The sequence below is a fragment of the Stegostoma tigrinum genome, chromosome 2, assembly GCF_030684315.1.
Source record: "Stegostoma tigrinum isolate sSteTig4 chromosome 2, sSteTig4.hap1, whole genome shotgun sequence".
NCBI lineage: Eukaryota > Metazoa > Chordata > Chondrichthyes > Orectolobiformes > Stegostomatidae > Stegostoma > Stegostoma tigrinum.
The window spans coordinates 116,256,947-116,283,702 of NC_081355.1; the positions used below are offsets into that span (position 1 = coordinate 116,256,947).

General features: G+C 41.8%; 1 protein-coding gene across 4 annotated transcripts in view; it reads left to right on the forward strand.

Annotated features, from left to right (window-relative positions):
* Window positions 1-26,756, forward strand: part of malrd1 (MAM and LDL receptor class A domain containing 1) — a 414,264-nt gene that overhangs the window by 38,080 nt on the left and 349,428 nt on the right. For all 4 annotated transcript variants that reach the window (XM_048551253.2, XM_059638768.1, XM_059638771.1 and 1 more), the window contains 3 exons: window positions 7,851-7,942; window positions 8,064-8,225; window positions 12,082-12,178. In XM_048551253.2, the coding sequence (XP_048407210.2) occupies window positions 7,851-7,942; window positions 8,064-8,225; window positions 12,082-12,178 (351 nt within the window). The remainder of the gene's footprint in view (window positions 1-7,850; window positions 7,943-8,063; window positions 8,226-12,081; window positions 12,179-26,756) is intronic.

The window sequence follows — 26,756 nt, forward strand, 5'->3', positions numbered from 1 at the left end:
AAAATACCACAACTAATCAGCAATTACAGAACAAAACTGTAATAAAGAATTTACAGAAGAAAATAATCAGAAGTAATTAGTATCAGAAACGTTAGCAATGATGAAAGAAGTAAATAAGTATTCAAGATAAAGAGAGTGTGTAAATTGCTAAGAAGATGGAAATGTGCTAATGTAAGAGAAACATAAGGGCTCTTCTCCCACATCAATGATATTTATTTAGGTGCCTCCTTGATCTTGGGACTCTGGGAGTAATCTTCCAGCAGAAGCCACAGCCCCCTTCATGGTGATACTGAGTCTAAGAGCTGTTGGACAGAACTTCCAGGGTCTCAATTCAAGGGAAAGGTCTGCCAGTGTCCTTGCTAACTCCTGATTGCTGTGTGGTTCAAGAGCAAACTGATGAGATCCTAACACGCACCTTAATAAGGTTCTGCCCATTGATTAACAGTTTTAACCTTTGATCTTGCTGTTTCACTGTAGTCCTCGTAAGAAAAAATAAAAAAAATTTGTCCCCTTTCTCTCCCTATCTCTGCCTCACCTGCTTCCTAACATCCTGGTAAACCATTTCTGTACCCTGTCTAAAGCGTCCATATCCTCCTGGTACTATGATAACCAGAACTATACATGATATTCCAAATGTGGCTTGACCAGAGTTCGAAATAGCTGCAACATAACTGGCCAATATTTGTTCTCTATGTCCCGACCAATGAAGGCAAGCTTTCTAACTTATCCACTTGTGTTACCACTTTCAGTGAAATTTGGACCTCTACATCTCCATCCCTCTGTATGTTCATACTACTAAAAGTTCTGCCATTTATTCTATACTTCCCTCTAGCATTAGATCTCCCAAAATGCATCAAATCCCATTTTTCTGGATTAAACTCTGTCTGCCATTTCTCTGCCCAAGTTTCTAGCCTATCTATATTCTGCTGTATCCTCTAGCAATCTTCCTCACTATCCAGAGATAATGGGAACTGCAGATGCTGGAGAATCCAAGATAATAAAGTGTGAAGCTGGATGAACACAGCAGGCCATGCAGCATCTCAGGAGCAGAAAAGCTGACGTTTCGGGCCTAGACCCTTCATCAGAGAGGGGGATGGGGTGAGGGAACTGGAATAAATAGGGAGAGAGGGGGAGGCGGACCGAAGATGGAGAGAAAAGAAGATAGGTGGAGAGGAGAGTATAGGTGGGGAGGTATGGAGGGGATAGGTCAGTCCAGGGAAGACAGACAGGTCAAGGAGGTGGGATGAGGTTAGTAGGTAGGAGATAGAGGTGTGGCTTGGGGTGGGAGGAAGGGATGGGTGAGAGGAAGAACAGGTTAGGGAGGCAGAGACAGGCTGGATTGGTTTTGGGATGCAGTGGGTGAAGGGGAAGAGCTGGGCTGGTTGTGTGGTGCAGTGGGGGGAGGGGTCGAACTGGGCTGGTTTTGGGATGTGGTGGGGGAAGGGGAGACTTTGAAGCTGGTGAAGTCCACATTGATACCATTGGGCTGCAGGGTTCCCAAGCGGAATATGAGTTGCTGTTCCTACAACCTTCGGGTGGCATCATTGTGGCACTGCAGGAGGCCCAGGATGGACATGTCATCTAAAGAATGGGAGGGGGAGTGGAAATGGTTTGCGACTGGGAGGTGCAGTTGTTTATTGCGAACCGAGCGGAGGTGTTCTGCCTCCTCCCACCCACCCTCCTGCAAAAATTCCATCCCCTATTCCCAATTACTCCGCCTCCACTGTATCTGCTCCCACGATGAGGCATTCCACTCCCGCACATCCCAGATGTCCAAGTTCTTCAAGGACCGCAACTTTCCCCCCACAGTGGTCGAGAACGCCCTTGACTGCGTCTCCCGCATTTGCCGCAACACATCCCTCACACCCCGCCCCCGCCACAACCGCCCAAAGAGGATCCCCCTCGTTCTCACACACCACACCACCAACCTCCATACACAACGCATCATCCTCTGACACTTCCGCCATCTACAATCCGACCCCACCACCCAAGACATTTTTCCATCCCCACCCTTGTCTGCTTTCCGGAGAGACCACTCTCTCCGTGACTCCCTTGTTTGCTCCACACTGCCCTCCAAACCCACCACACCTGGCACCTTCTCCTGCAACCGCAGGAAATGCTACACTTGCCCCCACACCTCCTCCCTCACCCCTATCCCAGGCCCCAAGATGACTTTCCATATTAAGCAGATGTTCACCTGCACATCTGCCAATGTGGTATACTGTATCCATTGTACCCGGTGTGGCTTCCTCTACATTGGGGAAACCAAGAGGAGGCTTGTGGACCGCTTTGCAGAACACCTCCGCTGGGTTCGCAATAAACAACTGCACCTCCCAGTCGCAAACCATTTCCACTCCCCCTCCCATTCTTTAGATGACATGTCCATCATGGGCCTCCTGCACTGCCACAATGATGCCACCCGAAGGTTGTAGGAACAGCAACTCATATTCCGCTTGGGAACCCTGCAGCCCAATGGTATCAATGTGGACTTCACCGGCTTCAAAATCTTCCCTTCCCCCACCGCATCCTAAAACCAGCCCAGTTCGACCCCTCCCCCCACTGCACCACACATCCAGCCCAGCTCTTCCCCTCCACCCACTGCATCCCAAAACCAGTCCAGCCTGTCTCTGCCTCCCTAACCTGTTCTTCCTCTCACCCATCCCTTCCTCCCAACCCAAGCCGCACCTCCATCTCCTACCTACTAACCTCATCCCACCTCCTTGACCTGTCCGTCTTCCCTGGACTGACCTATCCCCTCCCTACCTCCCCACCTATACTCTCCTGTCCACCTATCTTCTTTTCTCTCCATCTTCGGTCCACATCCCCCTCTCTCCCTATTTATTCCAGAACCCTCACCCCATCCCCCTGTCTGATGAAGGGCCTAGGCCCGCAACGTTAGCTTTTGTGCTCCTGAGATGCTGCTGGGCCTGCTGTGTTCATCCAGGTTCACACTTTGTTATCTTCCTCACTATCCAGATGCGTTTCATCAGAAACAACAGTGATTAAGATGTTGAGGATAATAGGTGAAAAGCACCATGGGTCTTTCGATGATAGGGGAAAAGTCATCCAGTTCTGTGTGATAACTCTTTCGCATATTAAAAAATTATTTGTGAAATATGATATGTTCTACAATGTAGTATTCTTTTTCTACTTTACAGCCTGGATTAGTTATTCAAAGCCGGAAATGATGGAGCAATAGAAATTAGATGAGTGTTACAGAGCCATACAGCACAAGCAGACCCTTCAGTTTAACCAGTCCATGCTGAAATAATCCCAAACTGAACTAATCCCACCTATCTGCTCCTGACCCCCATCCTTCCAAATCTTTCCTATTCATATATCCATCCAAATATCTTTTAAACATTGTAATTGTACCCACATCCATCATTTCCTCAGGAAGTTCATTCTACATGCGAACCACCCTATGTGTAAAAATATTGCTTCATGTCTTTTTTAAATCTCTCACCTCTGGCCTTAGAAATTCATCCCCTAGACTTGAAATTCCCCTTGTTGGGGAAAAGACAACAATCATCCACACTATCTATAGCCCTCACTATTTTATAAACTTCTTTCAGGTCACCTCTCAACTTCCTACGCTCCACTGAGAAAAGTCCCAGCCTGTCCAGTCTTTCCATATAACTCAAGCATTCCATACCCCGCAACATCCTGGTAAATCTCCTCTGAACCATCTCCAGCTTGATAATACCCTGCCTATAACTGGATGACCAGGACTGGACACAGTACTCCAGAAGAGGCCTCAACAATGTTCTGTACACCCTCAACATATTGTCCCAACTCCTATGCTCAAAGGACTGAGCAATGAAGGCAGGCATGCTAAATGCCTTTTTCACCATCCTGTCTATGTGTGATGCAAACTTTAAAGAACTGTGTATCTAGCGAATTTTGAGAAGATTTGTAGCTCAGGTTGAGGTTCTGGATGTGAGTTTGCTCGCTAAGCTGGACGGTTAGTTTTCAGACGTTTCGTCACCATTTTAGGTAACATCATCAGTGAGCCTCCGACGAAGCGCTGGTGTTATGTCCCACTTTCTATTTATCTGGTTAGGTTTCCTTGGGTTGGTGATGTCATTTCCTGTTCTTTTTCTCAGGGGATGGTAGATTGGCTCCAAGTCAATGTGTTTGTTGATGGAATTCCGGTTGGAATGCCATGCTTGTAGGAATTCTCATGCATGTCTCTGTTTGGCTTGTCCTAGGATGGAGGTGTTGTCCCAATCAAAGTGGTGTCCTTCCTCATCTGTATGTAAGGATACGAGTGATAGTGGGTCATGTCATTTTGTGGCTAGTTGATGTTCATGTTTCCTGGTGGCTAGCTTCCTGCCAGTTTGTCCAATGTAGTGTTTGTCACAGTTCTTGCAAGGTATTTTGTAGATGACGTTCGTTTTATTTACAAACACATTGACTTGGAGCCAATCTACCATCCCCTGAGAAAAAGAACAGGAAATGACATCACCAACCCAAGGAAACCTAACCAGATAAATAGAAAGTGGGACATAACACCAGCGCTTCATCGGAGGCTCACTGATGATGTTACGTAGAATGGTGACGAAACGTCTGAAAACTAACCTTCCAGCTCAGCGAGCAAACTCACATCCAGAACTGTGTATCTGCACCCCTCTGTTGTGCAACACTACCAAAGGCTCTACCATTTATTGTATAAGCCCTACCCTTGTTTATTGTACTAAAATGCAATACCTTACAAATATCCAGATTGAACTACATCTGCCATTTTTCAGCCCATTGACTGATTTGATCAAGATCCCTTTGCAAACTTAGAAAACATTCTTTACTGTATACAATGGCACCGATTTTTGGCACCATCTGCACACTTACTAACCAGACCTTCTATATTTGCATCCAAATCATGTATATAAATGATAAACAAAAGAGGACCTAGAATTATACAATATTTATTTTCAAGTTTCCTTAAAAAAGTTGAGAACAATTGAAAAACAAAAAAAAATGGATTGGGTATGCGATTTTGGCTGACATGAGGTCAAACTAAAAGTAAAACTTTCTCATTTTCAGTTACACTGTTTTGTCAAAAATACATTGTTTCTGATTGCTATGACTCAGAGTGCCTTTTTTTTAACATGATCTTCTGCTCCTCACCTCATTTATTGTGTAGCTAAGTTCTTTGGCCCCATATCAGATAATTCTGGAGCAACAGATATGGGAGGGATTGCCATTGATGGCTCCTTCACATTCCCATGCCCCTGGCATTATATGTAAAGCACAGCTATACAACATGTCAGATGCTGAACATCAGGAATTGGACCTCACATTGTAGAGCTTGATCATTATTATCAAATGCATGGTCTAGGAGAAAGGGTCACAGGCAGGGACTTGGAGGTGTTGGTGAATGGGATGGTGGAGAAGAAAGCAGTAGTTTTTCTAGCCAACTCACAATGGAAACCATATCATACCAGCCTGGATCCGGATAGTCGTCTGGGTCAGTGCAGTATCCTAGATGAAATGCAAAACACAGCAGTGCAGGGAGAAGATTAATGAGCTTTTGCCTCCACCAGGGTAATTGCCTCCATCTTCTCCCTGCTATCTTATACTCACAGTGCCATCACTCACTTCTCTCTGCTACTACACATGCCTCTCACCAAGCCTCATGGACCACAGCTCTCACTATTGCATCCATCATCGCCACTTAATAGCTCTTGCTCATCTTATCCTCCCAAGCTACCAATACTTTCTGCTCTATTCACTTCTTACTTACTCAATGGGGACATCTCTCCTGCTCATATAACACCTCGAACAGCTCTTCTAACAACTTCCATTATACTCTATCCTTACATTTACAAAGTTGCAGGAAAGTCTGCGCTGTTGTCAGGCTGAATTGTCAACAGCATTCAGGCTGATCTACCTGTACTCTCTGGATTGGCTGCACTTGCCCTACAGGACTGACTGTGGAGCAATCCCTGGATTGCAAGGTCATGGATCTCCTACTGCTGGCAACTCTGAAGTTGATGTGCACGGTGCTGCCTAGTGACATATCCGCTATATGATTGAGTTAATGTTCAGTGTTTTACACCATCTCAAGACGCCTCTGCAAAAAAAAGTGCAAGTCACTGACACTGCCAGCCTGTAAGCCGTTGCTGAAGTCACTGTGTGCTAAAATAAATCAACATCAAGTGTACAGAGGCTGACAGCCTCCAAGTAAATGACAAAATGGGTGATTGCTAAGAAAGCAATCTAAGAGCCTTAAAATGCATCCTCTGCTTGAAGCATATTGATGTCCCTGCACACAAAGTGGCCTGACAGGCAACTTTTATCTCATAACCGTCCCTGAGCTCCAAAGTTCAGCATTGAAGGGATGAGGTGGTGTTTGAGGTGGAGTAGAAGCAGGCATGCTGATATGTGAACTAGTAGCTTGTCAATTTAACTCGTGTGGACGAGAGGTCAGGATGGTGTTGGACTCGGAGCATACATTGGACGATGGCTGGGGCAAGCACTCAGTGAGCTGAATGAAGTGACCAGAGATACTCTTTGATTTACATGTTGAGAATTTGCACCGTGTGGTTTTTCTGTAAAGGAGAGATTATTTGGCAGCGACGTATAAGTAAGGTGAGTCAGGGGGTCTTAACTGAAATGCAAATATATGGTAGCTAGCAGTCAGTGGTGAGAATCTGTATTCATCACTTATGTTTTCAATGGAAAATGTGGAGAAGTTTTCCCGTTGTCGACAGTGGGTTATTTTTATACACACTGTAGTTTCCCACTTTTCTTGTCGATGCTCATGCCACACCAGGAAATCTCTACCTTAAATGACTGAACCTTAGGTCTTGGCATTCCAGTTTGAAATTAATAACTATGTATGCTTACTTGTCTCTATTTCTTTGTTCATTTCATATTTGTAAATCATGTCTTTAGCTTTCCTTAGCTGTTCCAAGAATGGGAATAGCTGTGAAAAAGATTTAAAAATGTGCCCACAGAGGCTAAATTCTGATGGAGGAAAGTTGTGGGCAGAAATGGTCTGCAGCAAAAAGGCATCAGAAAAACAAAATTCCAGCTGAGATGGTGATCTGACTGCTGGCTGATACCATGAATAATTTGCAACAAGGAAAAATATTATTCTGTAACCCAATTGTCACCATGGAGACAATGAAAAGCGGTGTAATAAAAAATGCAATCTAAGTTTATCAACTGGTTGCACAACGAAATGCTGCACAGTTATTAAGCTTGAGGGGATGGAAAAGGAGGGAGACAATCAGATGCAAATTGACTGCAACAAGAGAGGAAATGCTGTGAGGCAGCAGTGCCAATCTCTGAGCCACCATACCGCCCTTAAAGGTGAGGAGAAAGAGATAAATTATGATAGAGGAGGGTTACAAAGAAGAAGAGATGTATTCTTTTAGGGAAGAGATAGGAAAAGGCAGAGAGAAAGAAATTCTGCTCAGCAAATTGGGGAGGTGGCAAGATTTGAAAAGGAGAGATACAATGTCATTGCAGTGATGGAGAGGGAGAGAACATGTTGAATGGGAAATGCTGTGTAGAAGCAGAGCCAGTGGAAGCTAACTGAATTACAGAAGGGCAAAATCATATAGAAGAATATTGATTTTGGTTGCCACCCATGACTGGCTCTCTCTCTCTCTCTCTCTCTCTCGAGAGTGGGTTGGATGCAGTCATAAAGCATAGAACATAGAACAGAGCAGCTCAGGAATAGACCCATCGGCCCACGATGGTATGCTGAACATGACACCAAATTAAACTAATCTCTTCTGCCTGTCCTTTGACTTACTGTCAGTATATCTCTAGGGCATCTACCAATGTTATGATATATTTATTGAGCAATGTAGCAATGAATATTCTCTTTTCTTTCTCAGCTCATTATTTAGCTGTATTGCCTGAAGATGATACGGAGCATTTTGCAACTCTTCGAAGTGTTATTTTTCTTCCACCAAAAGGAAGTTGCCAGGTAGGATGGAATATAAGGTGGGAAAGTTGGAGGAGACTATCCAAAAAATAAAATCAACGACGCATTAGAATTAATTCTTCCTTCTAAATTTTCTAAATGAATGTTGCATTTTTCACAATAGATGAGCTTTTATTATCACTTTGGTCGAGTGAATGGAACACTAAAAGTCGAACTGCACCAGCAGTACCCTGATACCTTAACAGAAATTTGGAAGCAGACGGACCCACAGGAAAGCCAATGGAAGAAAGAGGTTATAACAATCAAGAGCATGAGTAAATTTCAGGTTTGTGCCTCCAATCTCACTCAGAAACAATTCTGACTGGTCCTCTGATTCAGGAAGCTAAAGCGATCAAGTGTGGGGTCCTGTTGGACATAGGAGCTGGTCCATGAGATCAATCCATTGTGCCTTTACTACATGTTTTCCACATCATATGCTGCCTACACTGACCCAGTAATTTCATATTCTCCCATGATTGGAGCCAGAATGTGACGGAACTTGGAGTAATTTATTTATAAGGATAAGAATGAAACAATTGAGCCAGAAGTCACACTGCACCAGGTTATAGTGCAACAGGTTTATTCGAAATCACAAGTGACTTCACCTGACAAAGGTGCTATCCTCCAAAAGCTTGTGATTTCAAATAAACCTGTTGCACTATAACCTGGTGTCAGGGGATTTCTGACTTTGTCCATTACAGTCCATCACTGGCACCTTTGTATCATGAAATAATTGCTGTTTGGAAAACCAGGAGCTCATGTAGCATCGTCAGACCATCAGTGATAGGAGCCTTTGGACATGTTACATGATAGTCCGTGGGTGGCAGAGATTTGGATTATCTCTAGATTTGGAAATGTGGAGTGTGGGAGGTCAGCCATAAGCACCTTAGAATGGCCAAGACCAGAAACGACTAGGTCATGAATGAGAGTTCTGGCAGCAAATAGGCTAAGGTAGGGATGGAAGTGCAGGGAGAAATAGATGACATATGTAACGGAATAGACACAGGGCCATTTGCTTGTTTACTAATTAAGGAGAATGCTGAAGGTGCAAACTATTTAATTTATCCTAAGATTGAGAGTAGGTCTGAAGAATGGGACCAATGGCATGGATATGGAGTTTTTGGATGGTGGGCAAGGCAATGCCTTACCAAATTTGCTGTAAGCAATTGTGACTAACCCAAACTGGCTTTGGAGACAGGTATTTTGATAACACTAAAGAACTTTGGTGCCAGATTAGACCATTTCCCCTACCGTCTTAAATGCCTCGATTGACTTACCTATATTACACTACAAGGCAGAGTATTTCTTTGCATGTGAAAGCTTTTGCTCACATCGCATGTGCTACATTTGCTAATCATTTTAAACCTGTGCCCTCTCATTCTTACTATTTTTATGAACCAGGACAGTTTATCCCTACCCTACTCTCTCCAGGCTTCTCACAATTTTAAAACTTCTATTTTATCTTTCCTCTCTCCAAGTAGAACTGTCCCAACCTCTCCAATCTATTTTCACCACAGTAAATCTCTCCTGCATTCTCAAAATGCATTCACATTCATTCCCTGGCGCTCAGAACTATACACAGTATTCTAGCCGAGGTCTTGTATAATTCAGCTCCTGGCTTCCTGAACACAATGGCCTTGTTAATAAATTCAGGGACATGGTATGTTTTATTAACTGTGCTCTGTACCTGCCTTGTCACTGTCAGTGATCTATGCACATATACAGCTAGATTACTCTGCTCCTGCATCTCCTTCAGAATTGATCCTTTTTTTAAAATTTTCTTCCCCTGCTCTTCCTTCCAAAATGAATGACCTCACACTTTTCCACATCGATATTCATTTGCCACCTATCTGTTCACGCCATCAATTTGTCCTTGTCCTTTTGGAGTGTGAGGGCTATCCTCCTCACATGTTATGAAGCTTCCAGCAAATTTTGAAATTATTCCCAATAAACCCAGATTAGGATCATTAATATATATCAGGAAAAGCAAAGATCCCAGTATTGACCTCTAGGAATTCCAATACAAGCTTTATCCTAGTCCCGGCCACTACTCTGTTTCTTGTTACTTAGGTAATTTTATCACTGTGTTGCTATAGTCCTTTTTATTCCTTGTACTATTACTTTTCTTACCACTTTGTTGTGTGTTACTATATCAAATCCCTTTTGAAAGTTCATGTATACCATGTAAACATTGTTGGCTTCATCAAGCCTTTCTATTAACTCTTCAGACCAGTCAGGAAGCTAGTTAATCATTTCCCCTTTGGAAATTAATGTTATCTCTTCCTGAACAACCCGTACTTTTTCCATGTGATGACTAATTACATCCCAGGTAACTAGAAGATTCCACACCACTGAAATTAAAATGACTAGCCTGTAATTGCTGGTCTTATCCTTACTACATTTTTTAAACAAGAGTGTAATAAAGGGAATTCTCTCGTACCCTGCTCCCTATTCTAAATCTGTTTGGTGCCAGTTCCAATCTTGCCTGATTAAAGTGGGCTTTTTCCTAATTTTTACTTTGGATCTACTGTCCTTTTCTGTCATCGTCCTAAGTTTCATTGTCTACTAAATGTTGTCCCAGTGAAACTTGGTGCACATTGCCTACCATGTTTCAACAAAACACGTCCAACAGGACATCCTTTCTATTTGGACTGACCGTGCACCATTGTAGGCAATTTACCAGACATATTTTGGGAATGTTTTGTCCTCTTCCCCTTCACACTAATACTGTCTTTGTCGACATTTGGGTAGTAAAAGTCTTTAACAATAATCATGCTCTAATGAGGTTGTTAACTTGCTCACTGAGCTGGCTTTTTTTTATTTTGAAAAGTAACAAGCCAGCTTGGCCAGTAAGTCAACAACCTCATCCACAACTCAAGATACAGATCTTTGCCAAAACTTTAAACAATGCTATAATGTTGACACTTCTCTGTAAATTTCCCCGCAGATTTGTTCCTCTATATCCTTCCCTCCAGTTGGTGGTCTATAGACTACATTGGGCAATGTACTTGAAGCCTTTTTGTTCCTTAAGTTAAGTCAAATTGATTCTGCTCTAGAATCCTTTGGGACATCCTCTTTCTCTGACACTACAATGGTATCCTTAACCAATGTTATCCTTAATGAATAGTACCACCATCCCCCATCCTTCTGTTCCTATCTTTTCTGAGCACCTTGTACCCTGGAACATATAACACAAAGTCCTGCCCTTCCTTGAGCTAGGTCTCTGTTGTTACAACAATAAATTTCCACATGTCAATCTGCACCTGTAACTCCCAAATCTTATTTACTCTTCACCATGCATTCAGAGAAACATCTAGTAACACTAATTTAGATTTCATCACTTTTGCCTGCTCCAACTTCATCAGTTGACTTTCTATTCTCTATACTGGAGCTATCCATCTGTTGAAGGATTTTGTGCACACTCTGTTCACTGCTGAACTGCTCTCTTGGTTCCCACGCCCCTACTGAGCTAATTTAAAACCCTTTCATCAGCACCACTAAATTGTCCCACCAGGTACTCAGTCCCGTTCTGTTCAGGTGCAATCCGTCTGATATGGACAAGTGCCATCTTCCATCGAACCAGTCTCAGGGTCACAAGAATTCATAGCCCTCCCTCCTGAACCATCTTTTTAGCAATGTACATATCTGCCTTATCCCCCATTTCAAAGAAAAGCAATTGTATCATAGAAATTTGAGTTCAGACAACTCAAGCTACAGCTAATCTTAGGGGTCATGATTTCAGTGAAAAGCTGTGACTGAGCAGCTGAATCACAACTTGGTCATAACTCGTTGACTTAGAAATTGGAATTCAATTTCAGAATCAGGAGGGTTTAATGCTAAAAATAACAAACGATGCAAAGATAGTAGGAACAGCCAATGTTGGAGAATTTGAGATAACATGGTGTAAGGCTGGATGAACACGACAGGCGGAGTAGCATCAGAGAAGCAGGAAAGTTTGACATTTCGGGTTGGGACCCTTCTTCAGAAAAGGATGCAGCCTCATTTAGCAGTGACTTTCACAATGTTGATACAGTTTTACAAAACCTTTTTATTGTGTATATGTATAAGTTTTATGTTTGGAGTGCGTTTGATTTTGCAGGTGAATAACTTTCTAACTTTGCATTTGCTGTGTATATGCACAGGTTATATTTCAGGGCAATATTTTTGCCTCTAGTCAACCCAATGAAGTTCTTGCTGTAGATGATATTTCTTTCAGTGATGGCTGTCTCCCAGTGCCAGGTAAATTCAAAACTATATTCGTTATTATTAAAGTTTAGTATCTAAAGATATTACTGGTTTCTTTCCAAATCAAACATTTACATTACAGTAACTATTTATGTAGTTGAGCACAATTATTTTTAGTTTGTGTTGCCGAGAAGAAAAAGACTTAAAATCGTGCTGCCAAAGATATATTCAAATTAAAGGGCACATTCACTTATCATGCATTCCTGTTGGGAAGTTTGCTTTGAAGAGCACAAGGGGCAGAAAATTGGAATAGTTAACTTGAAGCCTAGCCATTGCTTAAGCAGCATTCTCTGGGAACTGCATGAAGATTCAAATTTTCATCAGAGAGAAAGCTCAAGAAAGGCTAAAACAAAATGAAGAGATTGAATAAAACAAATAAGAAATGAGATTTTGCCATCCCGAATAGGTATAACTGAAGTGAAACTAAAATTTGCTCTTTATATAAGATTTATGCCTTCTGGAAATTTGTGTAGATGGTCACAATCAATTTGACACTTCATCCAACCTCCCAATTCAGTCTGCATTTTCCCTACCATGTCCTGTCCTTGGGAATAAAAGGGTGATGAATCTTTGGGGGCTAGTATTGATTAGATTCAGGGATTGACTGACTCTGTGGAGGCATTGCATTTATCATTATCTCACAGGTCCGATAAAAATGGAAGGCGAGGAAAAACCTTGAAAGATATTTTCAGATTAAATTCTGTTTGCAATTAATCCTTGCAGCAGAAAATAAAATCAATCTTCTTGAGGTGTCGCTATTATTCTTAAATTAAGTCTGGAAATGTCCACAAACAAAATAAGATCAGTTCCATTTTATGAGACCTGCACTATTTTTATATCATGCTACATATATGACGTTTATATATTTTTAAGTTTTAAATCCTTGAATTTGCAAGGTCCTGCTAGTCCCGTGAAAACTTTAAGTGCAGCAGAAGCTGTTCTCAATATAATTTAAATTTTCTGGTGAGGAATAATGCATAATATAACTTTTTCCAGAGGGTAGCAAAGTCTGAAGACATATGAACAGTACTAAGCATTTTACATCCTCAAATCCATTCCACCCAAACAAATCACAGTTAATCCAAAACTTAATCCTATTTACATGCCCCAGTTCCATCTCCTGCATCCTTGCCGAAGAAAAATTCATTAATTCCACTTCCAAAACATTGCAACTAACAAACCTCTGCTTCTTGGAGGAGGGTGTTCCAGATAGCTATGATGTTTTGTGTGGAGAAATAAATCTGCAGATCAGCCCTGATGTCAGATCTCTCACGTTAATTCAATCAAATATTCTTTGCAATGGTAAAGAAGTAAATCACTATTACTTTGGTCACCAGTTATCAGAAGGGGAGCAAGAATGTGTGAGCAGTTGATCCCTAACATCACTGAGCAGGAAAGTGATGATGACGTTGTGTCAAATGTTAAATGTTGGAACTATGATATTGTAAATCATGCTTTTTCCCACAGGATTTGTGATTGATTTTATAAGCATTCTTTCAAATATATCATGGGCTTCGAAGACAATAAAATGTGAGGCTGGATGAACACAGCAGGCCCAGCAGACTTCTGTTGCTTCAGGCATTCTAGCGCTCCAAGGCCCCCACAAAATTTGATGTGAACCATTTCCTTAGGCCTTCATTTTGTCTCCCACCTTATTTTTTTTTGCTGACTTCAGAAAGGAATTGGTGCCAGGACAAAATCTCCCAGGCCTCTGGCTTACTTAAAGGTATGGGTAGTGAATATATGAGATGGTCATGGTGTTCTTTTACATCTCTGATTCCCATCACAAGTTAAATTGGGCTTTGTAGATCGACTGATGTTAGTACGGTTTTCTTTTATGGCTCAGCTCAGTATGCCCTTTAAGCAACTCCTGATGTCATCAGTATCTTAAACAAGTCATCTGTGCTCATCATTTAATTAAAAGTAACCAAGGCAGCAGACATGGGAAAATGTATTTCGACTCAGTCTAATTCTTTGTAACATTAATTTTATTCCTGTAGATGAGACTCTCCCTAAGGAAATTAATTATTTGAACATCATTCTACATCAAAAGTAATATTTGAAATTCTCCTTTCTCCTCATTATATTCCAAATTTTCACACATGGGCCATGCGTCAGTCAAAAAAAGACTCAGAATATCTTGCCCTCTTTGAGTTTCCAGGGAATGGTGCGTTGGGTCAGAACCAACCTTTTCTAATTCTAATAAAAATAACGGTCAAGTTTGACAAAGAAATAAAATGTTTTCCATTAACCGAAGGCTGTTTATTATCTTAGTTGATGTTACAATGTCATGTGGACCCCCTAGGAACATAAAAATACTTTAATTCAAGAAAAGGTTATTTGTATGCATTTAACCTTTGCTGTTTACACCCTTGTATCATTTATCCTCTCAAAGGCCCTACTCATCATTTTTGATCACTTTAGTCAAAGAATCATCTTTATAATTCTTGATACCTGACAATAAACAAGCACAACTCTAGACTGTGCATCACTTTACCCTGGTTAACTAGCATTCAGAGATGATTACCAATCTCTCCATTCGAGCTACAGTCCTAACAGCATAAGGATTTTTTTTTATTCCTTCATAAGGTCTGAATTTCACTGCAAAACCAGCCCTTGTTGCCCATCACTAATTTCTTGAACTGCTGTAGTCCAGCTTGTGTAAAAGGTACAGCGCTCTCAGGAATGATGTTCCAGGTTTTTGACTCACTAACCCTGAAGGAACCTCGATGTATTTCCAGGTCAGGATGGTTAGTGACTTACAGTCATAGAGATGTATAGCATGGGAACAGACCCGTTGATCCAACTTGTTCATGCAGACCAGATATCCTAGATAAATCTAGTCCTATTCGCCACCATTTGGCCCATATCCCTCTAAACCCTTCCTTTTGATATTCTCATCTAAATGTCTGTTAAATGTTGCAATTGTACCAGCCTCCACCACTTCCTTTGACAGCTCATTCCATACCCGCACCACTCTGTGTGAAAAGCTTGCCCCTTAAATCCCTTCAAAATCTCTCCCCTCCCACGTTAAGCCTATGCCCGCTAGTTTTGGACTCCCCAGTCCTGGGCAAAGGACCTTGTCAACTGACTGTATCCATGCCCATCATGATTTTATAAACCTCTATAAGGTTACGCTCAGCTTCCGACGCTGCAGAGAAAATAACACCAGCCTTTTCAGCCTCTCCCTGCAGCTCAAACCTTCCAACCCTGGTAACATCCTTGTAAATCTTTGTTGAACCCTTTTAGGTTTCACAACAATCCTTTCTATAGCAGCGAGAGCCAGAGCTGCATACAGTATTCCAAAAGTGAGCTAACCAATGCCCTGTACAGCTGCAATATGACGTCCCATCTCCTATACTTAGAGACTTGGTGAGAAACTTGTAGAAGTTGATGTTCTCATGCATCTGGCGCCCTTGTTCCTCTCAGGAGTCATTATCATGGATTAGAAGTTGGTGTCAAAGGAAGATTATGGAGTTATGGTACTATATCTTGTAGATGGTACAGACTGCCGTCACTGTATTGGTGGTGAACAGAGTGAATGCATGAGGTGTTGGTTAGGATACTGATCAAACGGCCTGCTTTGCCCTGGCTCATGTTCAGGTGTGTTTTCTGAGTCACACTCACCCATTCAAGTAAAAACAATCGCTTCAAACTCCTGACTTGTGCCTTGTCAATTATAGACAGGCATGGAGACTCAAAGGGCAACTTACATGCCACAGAATTCCCAACCTCTGATCTGCTTTTGCATACACATTATTTACATAACTGGGTTAGATCAGCTTTTAATCAATGTTAACTTTCAGCATGTTGATGCAGAGGGATTCAGCAGTGGCTTGGCCAGAGATGTGCCATTGAATGTCAAGCAGAAATTGCTTGATTCTCTATTGTTGGAGATATTCATGGCCTGATGCTTCAGTGGCGTAAATATTAAATTGCTATCATACAAACCTGCACATTATCCAGTCTTGCTGCATTCAGGCACAGGCTGGTTCAGCGCTTGAAAAGATGTGAATGTTGCCAAACATTGTAGAATCATCAATGGCATTTCCAATTCTAACGTTATGATGGAAGGAAGATTATTGATGAAGCAGCTGAATGTGGATGGGCCCAGGACACCATCCTAGGGAACTCCGGCTAAGATGGCCTGAAGCTGAGATGATTGCCCTCCAACAACAGATATTTCTTTGAGCTAGGTGTGACAGTAATAACCAATAGACAGTTTGCCTGCTGGCTCATAATAGGGTTTATTGATGCCCTACTCAGTCAAATGCCACCTTTATGTCAAGGATAATGTTTTTGCCCTCACCTCTAGAAGTTATTTGTTTTATACATGTTTGGACCAAGGCTGAAATGAGAATGAAATCTGAAACTGAATGGATCTGGTAGTATCAGAATAGAGCATTAACAGTCAGGTGATTGTTGTATAAGTGCCAACTGATAGCACTGCGAATGACTCCTCCCATCGCATTGCTGATGATTGAGTGTAACTTGATTTTTTTCCTGCTTTTTGTGGACAGGGCATGCCTGAGCAATTTTTCACAATGTCAGGTAGATGCCAGTGTTATACCCATTGATACGGACTTTTATTTCAATGGCCTTTATAATTCAAAGACATTGACAATACTGTTGAAATAGGCCTGCATTACACATCCCAAAAAGTCTTCAGTGTCATTCTAATACCTACAAAGTTCAAGAAAGCCACAGAGTTCTACTTTTCTCATATATTTTATTACCTATGATTTCCACTAAAAATATACTTTTCTATTAAAATTCTCATTTGATTCTAGATCAACACTTTTTTGGAGTAGAGAGAAATTCACCCATTGCCTTTTGGTGAAAATAGATTTGCTGAGATTACTTTATGCTAATTGCCTTGAGTTCTAAATGACAGGATCTTGACCAGATGGTCCAATGGACCGAGAAGTGGCAGATGGAATTTAGTTTAGAGAAATGCGAGGTGCTGCATTTTGGAAAGGCAAATCAGGGCAGGACTTACACACTTAAAGGTAAGGTCCTAGGGAGTGTTGCTTTACAAAAAGGCCTTCAAGTGCAGGCTCATAATTCCTTGAAAATGAAGTCCCAGGTAGACAGGATAGTGAAGAAGGCTTTTGGTATGCTTGCCTTTATTGGTCAGTGCACTGAGTGTAGGAGTTTGGGTATGGTGTTGCGGCTGTACAGGACACTTTTGGAATACTGCATGCAGTTCTGGTCTCCCTGCTATAGGAAGGGTGTTGTGAACGTAGAAAGCATGCAGAAAAGATTTACAAGATGTTGCCAGGGTTGGAGGGTTTAAGTTATAAGGGGAGGCTGAATAGGCTGGGGTTATTTTCCCTATAGCATCAGAGGCTGAGTGGTGACCTTATAGGGGTTTATAACATCTTAAGGGGCATGGATAGGGTAAATACCCGAGGTCTTTTCCTGATGGGCGGGGGAGACCAATGAGAGCATATGTTGAAGGTGAGAGGGGAAAGATTTAAAAAGGACCTAAGGGGCAACTTTTTCATGCAGAGTGTGGTGCATGTATGGAATTAGTTGCCAGGCGACGTGGTGGAGGATAGTACAATAACAACATTTAAAAGGCATTTGGATGGAAATATGAATAGGAAAGTTTAGAGGGATATGGGCCAAATGCTGGCAGATGGGATGATTTAATTTAAGATATCTGGTCAGCATGGATGAGTTGGACCAAAGGGTCTGTTTCCATGCTGTACAGCTCTATGACTCTATGATTCTAACACTCCCTAGTTTCATTCTCTATCCAAATTCTCATTTTATCTCATTATTTTTCACATCTCCATCAGATATTGACTATCCTTTCTTCTCGGCTGTATATTGTGCATTTTTATAATTTCTCCTCTTAGGAGGAGCGATTCAATGGTTGCCCATCCAGATTATACATCAAGAAGTCCAGGAGGTTGTGTACAGCATATTATTGAATTTTGAATCTGCGCCAATGAGTGAGGCTAGGCCCAGCTCAACTAACCCTCATCCTAATTCTATCACAAATTCAAAAAATCTACCGTTAGCAATCATTCTAGATGTTAATATGTTTGTTCTCTCCTTTGATGATGTCTGAGCTACTGACTTACATAAGCTAGCATAAGTGAAGCATTTCTTGGTTTGTTATCTGTAAAGTCAATGATGGGCTTTGCAAACACAATGCCACGGATAGAGTATGTCATCGTTGAAGAGGTACAAGAGGAATGAGGAAAGAAAGCATGCTTGGAATTGTGACCATGAAAAAACCCCACTACCAATGCAGAGCAATGATCCGCCTTCATCTGTAGATTCTGGCATTTCTGAACAGATTGCTACCGCTGACATCAACTATCTATCTGCTAATAGTCTGAAAATATATACAGTATAGACAGTAGAAAAAAACAATATGCATGGATACCTAACCTTTCATTTTCAAGATAGCCAAATCACAAGAATATTATCACAAATAATTTACAATTAAAGCCCAAGAAAAGATGGTAAAAATTTAAATCCACATCATGGAACTGAAATCTCAAATTTGATCTCAAAACTGCTCACATCTGAGTTAAATGAAGGCAACTTGTTCCCAGATAAGAATTATAATGTACCTAAGAGCTTCACATTAAACATGCTTTGGAAATTGAACCTTAGTGCATGAGTTTTCCAAGTCTTGGAACCTATCACCAGCAGGCTTCCTGCCTTTGCCTGAGGTCTGCTCTAAAGTGAACCTTGACTGACTGGAACCTAAATTCATCAATCAGGGGTCCTGTCAAAAGAAATACTTACACTGGGAAAACGCAGTTCTGGATTTCTCAGCTGTAACCCTGCCTTCTAATAGGAGAACCTATTCCTACCAATATTGAGACGTTATGACCGATGGCCATTTGTTCACTGAAAGAATTAGGTTCTCGGAGAAACTGAAAGAAAAGAGACTGGTAGCAACATAAAACAGTTTAATGGGGACATTTCAGGGGTTAGGCCCTGGATAAACTGCAACATAACCATCAACAGGTTAACGGAAATCATTGATACACTTGATGCCAGAATTGGAAGAGTGTGTGCATCCAAGAGTTGTTAGGCTAGAAGAGATTACAGAGATATGGAGTACAACAAGAATGAGAATTTTAAATTGGAGGCTTTGCCAGACCAAAAGGTTAGCAAGTATGGATCCAATGGGTGAAGAGAATATAGTGGGTGTTAGCATTCAGGCAGTAGAGTTTTGGACTTTTTTAATCAAGGATGAAGGATATGAATGAAGTTGCCACCACAGCATTGGACTCGTGTTAACTAAAGGATGGGAGCGAGTTTCAGCAGCAGACTAAATAAGGCAGCGATGACATTACTGGATAATACCAGTCAGTCTTGTACACTAAAAATGTATTTGAAATAACAGTTAAATACATCATTGTCTTCAACTTTCTAGCCTCCAGCCTATGTTCAACTAATATGGCAACTGTCTACAATATCAGCTATTATTCTGCCCACTATTTTATGAGGTGGACTGAAGCTGCATTTCCGAAGATGATACTTTTAACACTTTGGACGAAATTCTCTAAGTCCTAAAATTAAGTCCTTTTTTAAACTATCACATATTTTCCTGCTTGTATTAATTCGTGTAAATTTCAATTTGATCCAAAGCAATTTCAATCTAATGCAAATTTTAATGAGAATGTAACCATTTTTCATGCAGAGGGTGGTGCATGTATGGAATTAGTTGCCAGGCGATGTGGTGGAGGATAGTACAATAACAACATGGAATAATGAGAATGTAACCATTCTCATTAAAATTTGCATTAGATTGAAATTGCTTTGGATCAAATTGAAATTTACACGAATTAATACAAGCAAATTTTACTGGAGAAAATGTCCATGGCAGCTCAACTGAAACTTTATTGAGGAAGATGAGAGAGCAACAATTTTTTTGGTTGACTGCAGTCATTGTAATGAGCCAGCTGGACCTCATATAATATGAATTCCCTGATAGGGGCTGTTAACTTGGTCCAATCAGGGAGCCCTGGCTGACAAATATAACCAGGAAGTCAGAGGTTCTGTTCACTCAGAGAACTCATTATAGAATCCCTACAGTGTGGAAACAGGCCCTTCAGCCCAACTAGTCTACATCAACCCTCAGAGCATCCCACTCAGACCCAGCCCCCTCCAACCCAGCTAATCTACACATCCCTGAGCACTACAGGCAATTTAGCATGGCCAATCCACCTATCCTGCTCATCTTTGGAGAGTGGGCGTAATCGGAGCAAACCCACACAGATGTGGGGAGAATGTACAAACTTCACACAGGCAATCACCCAAAAGTGGAATCAAGCCTGGGTCCCTGGTACTGTGAAGCAGCAGTGCTAACCAGTGAGCCACCGTGTCACTAGCCCTGAGAAAGTTGGACCAGTGTCAAGTACTATACATGTGTAATTAAAGGATGACTTGGTGATGGGTTATTCGCCTCTGTGGAGTCATTTTAGTGGCAGTGAGAGTAAAGCATGCTCCTGAAGAAATTAGCTTACAACAGTCATCCGTGAGTAGGAATGAGCATTTCTGGCATCATGCCATTATTTGGGAAGTTTGACTCATTCAGTCTTCCATTGAAGACTGGACCCAGCATGTGGAAAGAATGCATAATTTTTTGGGGGCAAGTGACATTGGGCAGATGACAAGCAATGAGTAATTCTCTTGACAGCTTGTGGATCTGCAGCTTTTTTGGTTATTAGGAGCTTCAGTTTCCTGAGACACCAGACTAAAACCTTTCGAGTGTTGATGGGTTTATTTAAGGAATATTATGACCCCCAAACCTCTTTTAATTTTGAGATGTGATTACTTGTAGTTAGCTGTTCGAGAAGCACAGGAATCTGTGTCAGGATTTTTGACAAAGTTAAGACAATTGGCAGAGGCAAGTGACATTGGTTTAACCCTTAATGAGATACTGAGAGATATTTGGTATGTGGGATTAATGATGTGTCCGTGTAAAAGCACCTACTAGCTGAAGCCAAACTGGAATTTAAATAGGCACTTCAACTGAGTTGGTCAAAAGCAAAAACAGCAAGTGGAGCATACAATTTACAGGGTTGGCTAATGGAAGTGGACACCCTCGCCAAGCTGACTTAGCTACAGGATCGCTATTTGAGTGAAGGTAATTGCATAGCATCACTCAGAACATATCCTGAATCAAGGGATTCTAAGTCAACACAGTGTAAAAACCCAAAAGAAAGCCAAGTTTCAGCGAAATGGGTAAAATTTTCTTCAGGAAACAGGCCAGCAAGCCATCATAGTTACTGCCAGTATTTGGTTTCGAGATGACAGCAAAAGTGTCCCAGTACACCTAAATAGATAAGAAAACTCATAGGCCTGTATCCAGAAGAGTGACACTCTGGGAAGTCCACCTACATCTAGTTTAAACACTTAACTTGCTTAGTAACATCGGAGCCAATCAAAATAGATGTCTGCTTAAGTGGTCACCCGATTCTAATGGAGGTTGATACCGATGCAGTTGTATTAGTGATCTCAAAACCTGCCGTTAACAAAATTCACCGTGGAATCAAACCCTTAAATTTGTGTTAATACCTCAACTAGATTGAGAACCTATACTGGGGAATCTTTACAGTTTAAGGGTACAACTTCTGTTCTGGTCTTAAATGAGAAGCAGTTGGAGCAGTTACCACTGATCATAGTAAAATGCTCAGGCCCAAACTTGATGGGGTGAAATTGGTCAAGAAAGATTCATCTTGATTGTCTCAATATTTTTTGATTAGAAAATGGCTGCCTGGTTGAAGTCCAAATTAAATAGCCAAAAGCTTTTCAAGAAGGTCTGGGGATTATCAAGGGACACAAGGTTAATGCATTTGACCAGGAAGCAAAGCCATGATTTTGCAGGCCTGCCCAGTGCCATTTACCTTACAAACAAAAATAGAGGCAGAAATCAGAAGGATGGAAAGTGAAAGGATCATCAAACCTTTCCAGTTTGCGGAAAGGGCAGCACCAGTCGTGCCAATTGTGAGGGGTCAGTTTGCCTTCGTGGGAGATAAAGTGAGGGTGATCAAAAGTGCCCCATCTGCCACATCTGTACTGGAGCTTAAGTCTTTCTTTGGATTGGTGAATTATTATGCAAAATTCATGTGTAACCCAGCCTCCATCCTGGCACCCTTACATCTGCTACTGATAACGGTCGCTTTCGAAATGGTCTTGTAGCGAAGACGTAGCCTTTAAGTAAGTGAATAGTCAGCTATCATCGTCTCTGGTGTTGGCATATTCTGATCCCAAGTGAGATCTGGTGTTGACATGCAATCCGTCTCCATACAGTATTGAGGTAGTATTAGTTCACAGATGGCAAGTAAAGAGGAATGCCCACTTGCATATGCTTCCTGGACTTTGACTGATGAGTGTAAGTAAGCCCACATAGAGAAGGAAGGGTTGGCAGTTATCTTTGGTGTTAGAAAGTTCCACCAATACCTTTTTGGGATGTAAATTTGTAATAGTAACAGACCACAAACACCTGATAGGGCTACTCAAAGACGACAAAGTTGTGCGACCCATAGCTTTAGGTTGAATTCAGTGGTGGACTCTCATTCAAAGTGCATGCAATTACAAATTGGAAAACTGACCAAGAGGCCAAGTAGCAAATGCAGAATGCCTTGAGCTGTCTTTTGCTGGTGGTGCCACCACTGGAAGACCATTCTGGTTTTAAACTTTCTGGTCACCCTTACAGTCACCACTGACAATATCAGACAGTGGATGCAAAATAATTTGGTTCTGGCAAAACTAAAATAGCTTGTGGCGATGGGCGAAATGAAAGGGCCTTCGCAACCAGAATTAAAACCTTGAACAAAAACAAAGTCACTGGAAAAGCTCAGCAGGTCTGGCAGCATCTGTGGAGGAGAAATCAGCGTTAATGTTTCAGGTCCAGTGACCCTTCCTCAGAATTAAAACCTTTCTGGACCTGTCACAATCAATGATGGCATTTTATTATGGGGAACAAGAATGATTGTCCTGAGTAAAGGTCACCACCAGGTATTGGCTGATTTCCACCAGGGTCATTGAAGGGTTTCCAAAATGACTATGTTGGTGAGAAGTTATACCTGGTGGCCAGGAGTGGATGCGGACATAACCGCATTGGTGAGGTAGTGCCCAGAGGGACAACCAGGGCAAAAATTACCACCAGTAGCTCCTCCACATTCGTGGGAATGGCTGGACTCGGGACTTGGTTATATGTCAACTGTGCCGGACCTTTCTTGGGCTCAACAGTCTTAGTCATTATGGATGCCCCTCATAGTGGTTGGACATGCATAAAGTTCATTTGCCAAACACAGGGACGACGATAGAAAAGCTGCGAGCATCTTTTGCTTACATGAGCTCTGGGAAGTGCTGGTCTTCGATAACCGGTCATCATTTATTGGCAGGGAATTCAAGTATTTTCTAAAGTTGAATGGCATTCGGCATATAAGGACAGCACCACACCATCCATCATCCAATAGTCTGGTGGAAAGAGAACTCCAAACTTTGAGGGCAGACTTAAAGAAACAGCCTAGTGCTTCACTGAACATCAAACTGCCCCAGTTCCTATTTGATTATCAGACCACCTGAAAATACAGGGATAGCACCAGCAGAGTTGTTAATGGGCTGAAGACTCTGCACCAGGTTAAATCTGATCTTCCCGGACTTACGGGTTGGGGCGGGTGAAATGGCATCAGGAGTTTTAATGCCGGATTCAAGACTTTACGCAAGAGAAACAGTTTACTTCAGGGAGAAAATGTAGCGCTAAAACGCTGGAAATGGCCTTGCATGGGTAAGAGGGATAAGACCATAAGACCATAAGACATAGGAGTGGAAGTAAGGCCATTCAGCCCATCGAGTCCACTCCGCCATTTAATCAAGGCCGATGGGCATTTCAACTCTACTTACCCGCACTCTCCCCGAGGCCCTCAATTCCTTAAATCCCCACACTATCAACATCCTGGGGGTTACCACTGAGAGAGAATCTAACTATTGCTCCCTTGACGTTCAATGGCATTACCATTATCAAATAAGATCATAAGACATAGGAGTGGAAGTAAGGCCAATAGGCCATCAATTCCACTTTGCCATTTAATCATGGCTGCTGGGCATTTCAACTCCACTTACCCGCACTCTCCCCGGAGCCATTAATTCCTTTAAACTCCCCCACTATCAACATCCTGGGGGTTACTATTGAGGGAGAATCTAACCATCGCCCCCTTGACATTCAATGGCATTACCATCATCTTGACAAGTGGTCATGTCCCATGACATAAAAAGTTCTGGTAGTGTTGCAGTCCTGAATAAGCGCGTGGACCACATTAAAGCTACAAACTCAACAAATGGAGCAGCAGCAAAACTTACCTGGCCTTCTGAAAAGCCAGCCCGGCTGCCAGAATCAGTAGTTTCTCCCCCTCCATCTAGGCTGGAGAAACCAGTGTCTGAGGTGGCCATGATGGATGTCACAGCCTTGGTGCCTTTACCATCTGAAGAAGGCGATGAATTTCTCCTGAGACATTCTGAATGCAAGAGGCAGGCTACACACTGCCTATGTCCGAGGGTGAGTCAGAGGAACTGGACCTGGTATGAAAATGCCCCACAAGAGGCTACAAGTTAAAGAATAGGCCTACTTCTCCTGACTTAGAGGGGGAGGGTGTAATAATTGTAACAAGGTCAGACAGGTGGACCTCATAGAATATGAGTTCGCTGACTGGGGCTGTTAATCTAGTTCGATCAGGGAGCCCTGGCTGACAGGAATGTAAGGAGCTCTGTTCAGTCTGAAACGTGGCTCTGAGCAGGCAGACCAGTATCAAGTATGAGTATGTATAAATAAGGGGTGACTTGGTGATAGCATACCCAACTCTGGAGTTATTTCACTGACTACACTAACAACAAACATAATCAATTAAGCTCATTCTTGCCTGCTAGAAGTGACATACTATCAATCAAAGCACCCCATTCTCTTCAGATAAAAGGAATATGTTCAAGCTTTGCATTTTTTTTGAATTACTCAGAAGCTTGGGGAGCCTATGCTTTCCTTTCTGGCTGATGCATTGCAGAGGAGAAAGCAATCAGAGTTGGCTTGGTGACCAATTAACATCCTTCTCTCCCATGGTATAAATTATCATGATCATTTGAAATTTGGCATTGTTGTCCTGATGAGTGTCAGGCAAAATACTTTCATAACATGTGTCCGTTTTCAGCAAGATCCAATTGTTTTGTTCCTTTAGCCTCAGCTGGGAGCAGTTTCAATAAGAACCAGAAGGTACTGTGTTATGTGACAAGCAGGATCCAGTTTGCTGTCACAGCATTAATCATTTCTTAAAGTCAGAATGACCAGCTTAGTTACGGATGACATGTTGGTCTTGATAGAGATCCTGTTTGAGTGGAAATAAATAACAAGGTCCAATGAAGCAAAAACACTTTTTATAACCCTGACACAATGCTGGGCTTGTGACAATCCTATCATCATGTTGCAGTATGTACTTTTATGTACTTTTCTTAAAATCAAAGCAAACATGTGTAATAGAGAGCCTCTGCAAGTTAGCAAAATGGTTTGCCAATGTATCTTAATTATTGTGTGCCATCATTTTTCTGATGTCTGAATTGTGAAAGTAAACAATGAGGTAATCCATGCTTCAGTAAACAAATGTGATCGCTGATAAACTGCTTCTGGAGGGTAAAATTCCAACCAGAAGCCAGGGCAAAGAGATATGGAGCTAAATCAAAGACTCGGTAGAAGTTATAACTTTTGAAAACGTTACTTTAGAATCATAAAAAAAACACTTGATCTCATTCAGGTCAGATGGTCATTGATCTATTCTGAAAAGCTCGATAGTGAAGCATAGAAGTGAATACTAAATTTTACATGCTTTTAAAACCACTTTTGCAGATATAAACGTTACAAACGTTTAGCCTAACAATCACAGTTTCAGTCTGCCCCTATAAATGAGCTAGTGAATATGAGTTAATGTCCATCGCCCAATTACAATTAAATATTCAATCGTTATATAATCAATGGTAGTGTCTTCCTGCATTTGTCTGATACTCCGTTTATATCTGTCACAAGGCTACGCTGTATTTCTCTACAATTTTAATAAGCGCTGTTCCACTCACTGTCTTTTGTTCTTCATCTGATGACACTACACTCAATGAGCAGCCCTGATTAAAACAATAATCACTGCCCTGTTATAAATATATGGATGCTGAACTTGCACAGTGCTCCTGCTCTTGATACTAAGCAGTACAATTCCACTGAAGCCAAACAAGGCTACCCATAAAGAGCACTGCATAAAACAGAAATTGAACACTGAAGCAGGGTTTTCCCCCAATTCTCTGTCTGCACCCAGCTGGGGCATCAAACAATCAAAAGAGCAGTGAGAAACATTAGCAGGGCAGAAACTCTCTGAAAATCAAAACAATTGTTTCCACTATAGGCCTGAACTGAGACAGGAATGTACAGTAGCACGCAATATTGACTTTGTTTTTATTCATTCACGGGATGAGGGCATTGCTGACTGGGCAGTATTTATTGCTCAGAGTTACGGAGGGCAGTTAAGTGTCAACCACATAGCTGTGGGTCTGCAATCACATA